Source organism: Pseudomyrmex gracilis, unplaced genomic scaffold, assembly GCF_002006095.1.
Source record: "Pseudomyrmex gracilis isolate BER0280 unplaced genomic scaffold, ASM200609v1 scaffold_252, whole genome shotgun sequence".
Classification (NCBI taxonomy): domain Eukaryota; kingdom Metazoa; phylum Arthropoda; class Insecta; order Hymenoptera; family Formicidae; genus Pseudomyrmex; species Pseudomyrmex gracilis.
This window is the reverse complement of record NW_018020836.1, coordinates 25286-35623: the sequence shown is the minus strand read 5'-3', so window position 1 is coordinate 35623 and position 10338 is coordinate 25286. Positions and strand designations below refer to the sequence as shown.

Genomic DNA, 10338 nt, shown 5'->3' with positions numbered 1-10338 from the left:
CAAAAAAAAAAAAAAAAAAAAAAAACAAAGAAAACCCGAGTTTTTCGCTGCGAGTATTACCACAAAAAGTACATTTGTAGCACTGTAATCGCTTGTCTGAGACATGTCCGTTTCTTCTTCTGATAACGAATCTAGGAAATTAGTGAGGATGTGCGAGACGTCGAGCACAAATGGCTGGAGCACGATGGTAACGCGCCGTTCATCGAAACCAGACGCACTCCGGACATCGAGAACATGGATCCGGAACAGTATCGTCAATCCATAACGCAGTTAGTATTCGTTCGTTCTCGCACAAATTAAAAATTAAAAAGAAAACACGCTAATAATGTGTTTGCGTGTGTCGATTGCTAAGTTACTGGTACAGACGTGTGAAATATTATACGTTTGTTGCAGAATGAACAACAGTTTGAGCGAGATTCAAGCGGATATTCAGCGTCTAACAAGCCAGCAGAATCAAATTCAACAGCAGCACCTGATGTCGCAGCATCAGAAGCAGATGCAGCAACAGCTTCAGCAGCTGCAGAGCCTCAGTCAGCAACACATGCAAGTGCGTTGTTCCCTAAAGCATATCATGTTATCACGCGTCGCGGTCGCGCGTCACGCGTTACGATTAGAGCTGATTTCTGGAACTTACGTTTTGTGTTTTGGGTTTTACAGAGTTACGGAATGCCGCCGATGAATCCGTTAACGCCCAGACTGCAGGATACGCAACAGTCGCAGTTCTATTTGCACGATCAGCCGCAAGTGCAGAGGAGAATGTGGGGTCAACCGGCGCCCGCCCAGAGTCTGGCCAATGAAATGGCCGCGGTAGGCTATCAGCAGCCGATAGATTCTCGATTTAGCCCACAGTCTGTCGGTACGAGTCATCAGAATTTTTTAAATTTTGAAGTAGAAGCAAATTAAAAAAAAACACTCGCTCTTACAAAAAAAAAATAGAATAATTCGCATATACTTAGTAACACACAAATAATATTTTAAATAAAATATTATTTTATTAAGTAATATATATATAATTTTAATCAAAAATAAAATAATAATTTGATATTTCCTAAGTATATTTATGTGCTTCAAATTATTTTATAATTTTTTGATTATTTTATTTCGTTATGTTTAAAATTTATTTTGTTGTATTATTTTTGGCGTTATATATATACTTTGATAAATTTATTGTTGAACGTTTTTTTTTCCTCAGCTTACCAGCAGGATATGCGCGTATACGCGGATCCCACGAGAACCTGGGCCGCGCCGTCGCCGCAAAAGGGATTCGTCCTGCACGATACTCAGGAACCAAGATACCTCAACGGCGGTGATCATAGTCTGTGTAATAATCAAATGAGCCATCCCAATCCCACGTATCCGGGGTCTTCGTCGCTTTTCAACCAAACACAAGCCACGTCTGCTAGTCCACAACATCGTAACGCCGTAAGTGTTCTCGCGGTTTTACTTAACGTAGCGATCTATTTCTCTCATTTGTGTATCCGCAATTATTAACACAACGCGCTAGAGTAGCCGTAGAATAATATTGTTTTTATTATTATGTTCCTTTTCATTCATTGTCTCTCTCGTCATTACGCTTTTATTTGTACTTATATCGATTGGTTCTCTCTGCATACAATACGCGCGCACACATAAATCGCATTGTTTCATTGCGAAAGTCAGACGGGCGAGACTATACGCTGCGCCCAGCAGTCGTTGATAATGTGTGAGTAAAAAGTCACAGCTAAACGTTTTTGCGATGTGTGTGCGATGATCATTAGCTCCATTTGGTCACTTCAATACGAACGATGGACGCGCGAGTGTGTACGTACACGGGAACCAGTTAGTGATGTAATGCACGATTATAGACATTCGTTCTTGACGTGAAACATGGCAGACGCTGCCCACACCGGCGGTGTTTAAGCGTCGCGCTCTGACTCGGATTTGCACAGTCTAGCCTTCTTAGAAGAGAGATTTGCAAATTTGAATAAACATGTACTTTCTTTATTCGTCGTCGACCGCATCGCGCATTTACTCCGCTGAGGTACACTTTGGAATATTATTTCGCATCGCGCTTTTCACGCGTTCGAATTTCGCTTTTGATATGTGCGCGGAACGAAACGTTCGTTAAACGAAAAACTTTTTTTCCCCGATACCGGTAAAGTGATGCTACGTGTTCTAGTGTGTTTTTGGGGTTTTTAAAAATTTAAATCGGTGTAATTTAAATAAAGTGAATTTTTTATTACATTAATTTTATTTTTATTACATGAACGTTACATTTGACAACATTATTTAAAAGTGATAATTTATAATACTTAATTTTTTTCTATCTGCACATTGTGTGTGTTATTATTTCAGGTTCATCGAATAAGTCAGTTAATTAGTGAAAGTCCCGAACCCAAGAGATCGATTATACATCACATCCCAATCTCATGCGAAAGTCCGACGGAAAAAAGGCAGAGTACCGCTTTGCACACTCCGGTCCCAGCCCCGCCTGCGGATGACATGAAGCCTCAGAATATATCTTTTATTGGTAATTACCGCAATCGTACAAATTAACGCAATTAAATTATTTAATTATATATTTAATGTTTTTCAATGTGATGAAAATATTTCTTTTTCTCGTATTTTTCTGCAATTTACTGTTAAAACTGCCTTTTTTTTTTATTATTAATTTTTTTCAAGGCACGGACGATGAAATCGCGCAAGGCATTCGCGGCTTAAACATCACGTCAGGTAGTCGTACATACAGAATACCTTCGCCAACCAGACCCACGATATCGCAAAATTCCTTCCAACCTCATCCGTTGAGGGAGACTTCGTCGCGATCAGCAACCCCGGACGTCACGCCTCTCGATCCGAATGATGCGGGCGAGAAGGGCTTCTACATTTCCTTCGATAATGACGTTCCTAAGAAACCGAAACCAACTCTCAGAGTCAAAAGAATGTCTCCTAAGAAAGTGAGTAATTTTCCGTTCTCATAAAAACTGAAACACATTTCACAATAAATTTATGTTTTAAAAACAAATCTGTTGTTTCAGGAACGGAGCGTATCGTCTTACATCGAACATGAAGATTTTTCGGTGCGGCCCGAGTCGCCTCCTGCCAACGCAGTCGAGAGGCAGAAACAAATGGAAGCTCAGAGAGAACTTGAGCGGGAAAGATTGAGACAAGCTGACGAGAGGGAGCAGCAGAGGCAAGAAATGAGGGACAGAGAACTCAAGAAAGAAATTGAGAGAGAACGACAGAGAGAAAAGCAACGTGACGGTAGCGCGGAAGGTCGACACACTTCCGGAGTTGGTTTAGTAATTGGGAATCAGCTCACGAATCCCGATCCTGTGCGTATTAACATAAAGCGCTGTAACGGATTTTTTTGGTGCAATAAATTTTATTACTTAAATTTTGTCCGCAGAATTCTATGGATGAGATGGAGAAGAAGAAGGAGAGGATAATGTTGATGTCGCTGCAGAGAAGACAAAGACAGGAAGAGATGAAGGAGAGAAAGGAAGTCGAGGCGCAAGCACGCAGGGAACAGGAAAAAATGAAGGCGGAAGAGAGAGCTCGCAAGAAAGAAGAGGAGCGACAAAGAAGAGCTGCCATCTTGGAGCACCATAAAGTGAAGAAGGCGATCGAGGAAGCAGAGAGAGAAGTGAGTAAATTTGAAAAAAACAAAAAAAATTGAAACCTTACACGATTACGAAACGTTTTATCATTTCTCAAATAGGGTAAGGTAATTGATAAGGAGCTTCTGAATGCAATAAATCCAGCAAAATTACGTAACAAGACTGCAACCGCTCGACCACGGCCCAAAACAATTCACGGCGACGCTGGCGCAGTGTTGGATTCCGGAGTTCTCACACCTAGTCGCGGGAAGAAAGGTTCTTCCTCCAACTTAAGTACAGGTAAGTCTGACATCAAGTCGCATCTGCAGAAAACAAATAACCTCTCAGTCTACGATCGATATGTTTCTTGGGAATTAGAATACAGAGTCCGTAAAAATAAATTTAAGATCATTTGCTCCGAAAATTCTGCTGATTTTACAAAGATTTCTTAAAAAGAAAACAAAGTAACAAAAAGACAAGTGTATTTTTGTTCTCGATCAGTTTTAATTTCGAGTTAATTCCCAAGAAATATCAGATCTTTTCACAAAGTTGTTGTGTCACAAGTGCATTTCTCCGTCGTAATACCCTAATAGGAACAATCTCCTCGATGTTGCACTGTGATTTTGCATTTATTCATTGCATGGCGAAGATTTTTACGATCAGAGCCGTTTTATCTTTTGCGATCTTAGTGACATTTTTTATTCTTGCTGTATTAATTTTTTTTTTTTTTTGTTTCTGTTGTAATTAGTGGTTTCTTTTATGAATTCTCACCCAGACCACATGTCCACGAGCGCTCTTGATTTTCTCGTCTATGCTAGTTTATCATCGCGTCAGCAATGATCGCAAAGGCGGCAATTTGAAATTGCCGCATAAATTTCATAGAGATTAAAGATCACTAAGATATACTTGACGCCAAACTAGAATAGCACAGAAAATACCGAGCCGATTGTTTTGCACTAACACACTTACTGTAGCGTCGCTGACCTCTCCGACGATGAGGCGAGATTACTACCGAGGCTCGCAGGATAGTCTCACTGCTGCCCATCTCGATGACCGACGTTGTTCCGGCCCACTTTATCGGGGCGGCAGTCTCAGGGGTATGCACTACACACACTATCTCCACCACGTTTAATAGACAATACAGTACACGCAAAAGTTCCTATATTTTTACTTTGAATTTAAGTTTCTTTCCAATTGAATAAATCAAATTTAAATAATCATTAGTTTTGTTTTCTACGCAAAAAAAGATGATGCTTCGTAAGTTGTAATACGAAGAATTGGATGATGATTGTATTAATTATATATTGACATGATAATAAAATATATATATTGACATAATAATATAAAAAATTGTGAGATTATATATATTAATAGAACAAACTGAAGATTATTTAGTCGGACGTGATAATGAGAGAGCGATTTTTGTGCAAGAGAATTCGGTTTGATTAAAACCAAAAAAGTTTTCAAGAGAAAGAAATCGATTCTCAAGAAAGCCTTAATAACGTGTCTCTCTATCTAGTTTTTCTTCTAATACATTTTCTCGCAACATGTTTTTTTACTGTGCTACTTTTTTCAATAGTATCCTTTAATATGGCATGCTGTATATCTTGTTTTTTTTCTATATTTGTGAGTCGATGTATAATGTACACCAGTCGATGTATAATGTTGAATTATTATAGATTTAATATTTATATATATAAGTAGAATAAAAAACTTTCCCGTAAATTAAAATTGATTGTAATAGAAATACCCTGTTTTTTTTTTTAGTATCTTCCGTAGATTCACCTGACGATGGTAGAGGTTCCTCGCCTTGCCGCAGCGTAAACCAACTAGGTCGACGTGGCTCATACAAAACCTCCAGAGGTGGGTTCGATGTTGCTTAAACGATATTAATCGCGTGAATGTCGCAAGGCTCAATTTACAAATTGTTCGTTTTTTGGAACGTTTTGGCTTTGACGAGAGTAGATTCGTTGCAGGATGTGATCACACTGGTATGGGCAGCTATGAGTCTATCAGAAAGTCATACGATGAATGTTTGAACATTTGATTAGTTCTTGATATTATACATATATATATCTCCTTCTACCGAACGACTGAGCAAGGTCACGACACTTTGCGGGTATGAGTGTGTTCTCCTTTCGGGTTTTTTCAGTTTTTTTTGTTTTCATTGAGTTTTTAAATTTAAGTAGCGCCTCAGTAGTGGAACATATATCTTTCGGTTGGAACGCAACATTGTTCTGCACTAAAAACTGCACCGGCCACTTCAGTTCTCGATGTATCTCTCCCCGGACATGGCTCGTAGTTGTTTAGACTTGACTACCTAGTTTTCCCTTTAAATCATCCTTATCCGCGCTCGCTCGCTCGCTCGACCGCCCGCTCGTTTCCCCGATGATGCGTACGATTGAAGCATCTCTTCCCCCCCGTCCACCTTTATTTAATCTCTCTCTTTTTGATCCTACATGGCGTTTTGAGTGTAACACAGCGAACGTTGCGTTATTGCAGATGCGCAGGAGTCTCAGCAACAGGTTAGAGGCAGGCCTAAATACCAGACTTACCAAAACTTTAAGGGGAGAAAGTCTAATTCCCTGATGAATTTGTGCGGTAAGAAGCACCAAAGTGACTTGGAAATACGTTCGATCCTCCCCTTATATATATCGTGCAACAGTCTCAATATATATATATGTGTGTCCCGCGTATATATATTTATATTTAAAATGTTTTATATACATATATATTATATATCACCATCCCCATTTTCATAGGCAGAATTATTGTAGCACACGTATACGCGCACTCACATGCACACACATAATAAGTAGTGGCATGGTGGCAGATTGGAGAGCACAGGTGGCAGTTGAATATTTAACGACTCTTATACACGCACGTCAAACATATATGCATACTTTTTTGTTTTCTGTTTACATTTTTAGCGCAAAGTTCCTTTCCCGACTTGGTGACTTTACGACAAAGAGAGCTTTTTTTTTTTTTTCTAGCTTTTTTTCTCAAATAATGTGAGAATATTATATACATTTATGATTTTTGCGACATCACATAGAATCGGTTTCTGAAGCGCTTTGTCGAGACGGAACTTTGTGTCCTGTCACATTCCTTTTAGGATAATTATTTATTTTCGCTGTTGTTGCTGTGTAGAGAAGCTGCTCGGTCGAGGCTTATTTGAGCTTTGTTATTGTATAGCACTGGTTTTGCGGGCACAAGGTGGTGGTGGTTGTACATATCTCGTCTCTCTGTTCGACGTGTTTTCCTCCCTCAGATTTATTCTGTCTCTCGGTGGTTGTGGTCTTTTTTATAATTAACTTTTCTTTTTTATCTAGTATCCCGGATTTTTCCTTAATTATCATTCCACTTTATTCCGCTCCACACGTTCCTTCATTGGTTTTTTACATTTCCAGGTGTTGTGGCGGCAAAGGTATAGGAAATTAACGAATAACGTAGCCGATGTAAAAAAATGTGTGAACGAGAGATCTCGTTGTTTCTCGTGCTTTAGTGTACACACACGTTCGTTGTTCTATATTATATCTTGTTTTTGTTCATTGTCAGTAAATCATCGAACATTTTTCTATTGCATAGCACAGAGTTCGCGAGTTCGAGTCATCGGAATACGGATAAAGAGTAGTCAGCGTGAAATCATTAGCGCATCGACATCGAGAAAAGGTTTTATAGTTGCTGAGTAAATAGAAAATCTAGAGAATCATTTATACATGCTAGAATCATCCTACGTACATGTAATCGACAGTTCTTTAAATAAGTCAGTAGATAGAAATGTTTCTTGATTCTCATTTTGTCGAATGATAACAAAAACAATCTTTTTCTTATTCTGGTAAGATGCGCGCGCGCGCAAGTTGCGCAAAGTGCTTCGTACACTTGTAACAAGTGACTAATACTTCTCACTCTCGGCGGTGACTAACCATTAATATCGGAAGAGTCTCTGTATCTTAATTAATTATCGCTTGGGTGATGAGAAGAAGAGAAATTTTTAATATTGATCGATTTTTTTTTTTTTTTTTTTTTTTTTTGTCACCGTCGTTTGGGCAAACGCGAATACACGGCCGCCTCTCCGTTGTTGATTTCGATCTTCATATAGCGGAGCGTGGCGTTTGCAAGTGCGAGTAGTGATCAAGATGTTGTGATGTGTCGGAATACAGATTCGGACAGCGGCCTGGGCAGATCGACCCCGCCGAGACGAGCCGCCAGTCCGGGTATAGGCAGCATGAGACACCTGACATCGCCTTCGGGTCCGGGCTCGTTACCACCCGCCCTGATGACGTCGAAGAAGAGGGTCTACGACGACGGCAGCAGCGACATCAGCAGCACACCCAGTTCTATGATGGACTATAACGGTATAAACTAGTGATACAAGCGGTGAACGCGTATTTTCTTCAAAAAAACAAAAAAAAAAAAAAAGAAACAAGGAATCTTAACAATTATTTGATAAAATTTACAATTAAACAGGCCCGAGACTGTATAAACTGCCGATAGCTAAGTCGAATCGCACCATTATGCTGAACGCCGTGGAGTACTGCGTTTTTCCCGGCACAGTGAACAAGGAAGCCAAGACGAGAGTTTTGGACGAGATTCACCGGTCTGAGAGCAAGCACTTCCTCATTTTATTTAGGGACGCTGGCTGCCAATTCCGTGCTCTCTACTCGTATTGTCCCGAGAGGGAGGAAGTAACCAAGCTGTACGGTACCGGGCCCAAACAAGTCATTGATAATATGTTCGACAAGTTTTTCAAGTGAGTTAAAAATAAAACGTTGGTTATTTCAATTCTGTGTAAAATTCTCGTGCGTGTTGTGTGCGTGTGTGTGTATTGACGTAAATTATGTTTTTTTGTTTTCTTTTTATCTTCTTTCAGATACAATTCTAGCGGAAAATGTTTTTCGCAAGTTCACACGAAGCATCTCACGGTGACCATAGATGCCTTTACGATACACAACAGCCTTTGGCAAGGTAAAAAGGCTGTGAACTTACCGAACAAGAAGGACATACCGCTCGTCATATAGTTTTACACAAGTGGTCACACACTTAACATTTACGCTACCGTTCCCTCTGTTGTTCATATAGTTACTACATATTTTAATACAAGCCCATATTAAATTAATGCGAATAAGTTGCGTTCTTAGTCAATTTTTATAAAGGCAATTGATCGGTGCTGACCCGTGTGTGTGTGTGAGAGAGAGAGAGAGAGAGAGAGGAGGATATACATCGGCGCAAGTAAGCCCACGCTCGTGACGATTGCACGCCGCACTTTTTGCTAGAGCGGGAACAGAACCTTGTTACCAAAAAATAGAAAAAAAAAAAACACCTTTCGATTCTTTTTTTATGTCTTTCGTACATTGTTTAGTTTTTATTTTAGTTTTTTTTTTGCGTTGTTGTGTGAAACGTCAGCATCAATCACTGTGTCATAAAGTAACCAGTATTTACTTATTAGAAATGATTTGTTGTTCGTACAATACATATAATATACATTTGTAATATAAATATATACATATATGCATAATATGTAATATATATATATATATATATTGCATGCATATATATATATACAGGGTGTCCGACAATTACTTTAACATCTCTCGTAGGCAGATAGAAAGATAGAGTAAAACTGAGTTGAAAAGTCCTGAACCATTTTTTTCAATTACATATAATAAAGGAGTAATTATTGAATAAATCAAGCCAATTAGCGCCGACCTTTAGCCGAACGCACGTCAGTGAACCACACTTCTGGTATGCGTGAGCGCTCCGCGCGGCTCACTGACGTAAGCCCGGCTAAAGGTCGGCGCTGATTGGCTTGATTTATTCAATAATTACTCCTTTATTATATGTAATTGAAAAAAATGGTTCAGGACTTTTCGACTTAGTTTTACTTCTACCTGCCTACTAGAGAAGTTAAAGCAATTGTCGGACACCCTGTATATATATATATATATATATATATGCATATGTAATACATGTATATCACATATGTATATATATTACATGTACACGTATATTACATATGTATATGAAGTATGTTCTAAAAACACACATCCCTTCCTCCCATTTTGCGAACTAACTCCGGACACGTAATCGCCTCGTAATCGTCTAAACCGTGTGTTGTGATCGCGTGCGATGTGATGCGCGTAAAAATAATCGATTTTCTTTTTCAAAGCAATTCAAGCTGAGAAGAGCGAGCGAAAGTACGGCGATGCATTTTTTTTTGTTTTTTTTTTTATTTTTTTTATTTTTTACGTGTGCATATACAATGCGATTCGCACAGATCTTTTTCCATCTTTCGTAGGCTAAGAGTCTAAATTATTGTACACAACATTCTTTAGAGCAATTGAAACTTTTTAAAGAGTATATATTAATAAGGTAACGAGCGAGACACGCAAATATATATATATATATATATGTATGTATGTATATATACATATATATATATATATATATGTATATATATATATATATGTGAGGGATCATTAATTGTTTTTAAATGTGTCCGCGCATTTGTCGACTTCGCGAGCCAATTTTTTTATTACTTCTCCTCGTGCGCCTTCGTAACACAGCACGCGATGCAGAGTCTTGTTTGTGCAGTAAGGCTCAAAAACATAAAGACTTCTTTTTTTTTTTTTGTTTGAACATCGACTTTTTCTATTTTTAATCAGAGAACGTCGTTTCTTTTTTATACATTCGCTTGTTATATATTTTTATCAATTGAGAGATACGCATCGGCAGAGTGTTCATCGCGACTTGATAGACG

General features: G+C 38.8%; 1 protein-coding gene across 12 annotated transcripts in view; it reads left to right on the top strand.

Annotated features, from left to right (window-relative positions):
* Positions 1–9116, top strand: part of LOC109859271 (patronin) — a 46901-nt gene extending 37785 nt beyond the window's left edge. For 10 of the 12 annotated variants that reach the window (XM_020437354.1, XM_020437350.1, XM_020437352.1 and 7 more), the window contains 15 exons: positions 136–269; positions 394–547; positions 658–856; positions 1193–1422; positions 2335–2509; positions 2662–2936; positions 3018–3314; positions 3389–3625; positions 3701–3878; positions 4553–4675; positions 5346–5441; positions 6081–6179; positions 7742–7936; positions 8049–8331; positions 8452–9116. In XM_020437354.1, coding sequence (XP_020292943.1) covers positions 136–269; positions 394–547; positions 658–856; positions 1193–1422; positions 2335–2509; positions 2662–2936; positions 3018–3314; positions 3389–3625; positions 3701–3878; positions 4553–4675; positions 5346–5441; positions 6081–6179; positions 7742–7936; positions 8049–8331; positions 8452–8599 — 2823 coding nt within the window. In that variant the 3' untranslated portion in view covers positions 8600–9116. The remainder of the gene's footprint in view (positions 1–135; positions 270–393; positions 548–657; positions 857–1192; positions 1423–2334; positions 2510–2661; positions 2937–3017; positions 3315–3388; positions 3626–3700; positions 3879–4552; positions 4676–5345; positions 5442–6080; positions 6180–7741; positions 7937–8048; positions 8332–8451) is intronic. The other 2 variants (XM_020437357.1, XM_020437355.1) reach the window with 2 other exon arrangements.
* Positions 9117–10338: the final 1222 nt, after the last annotated feature.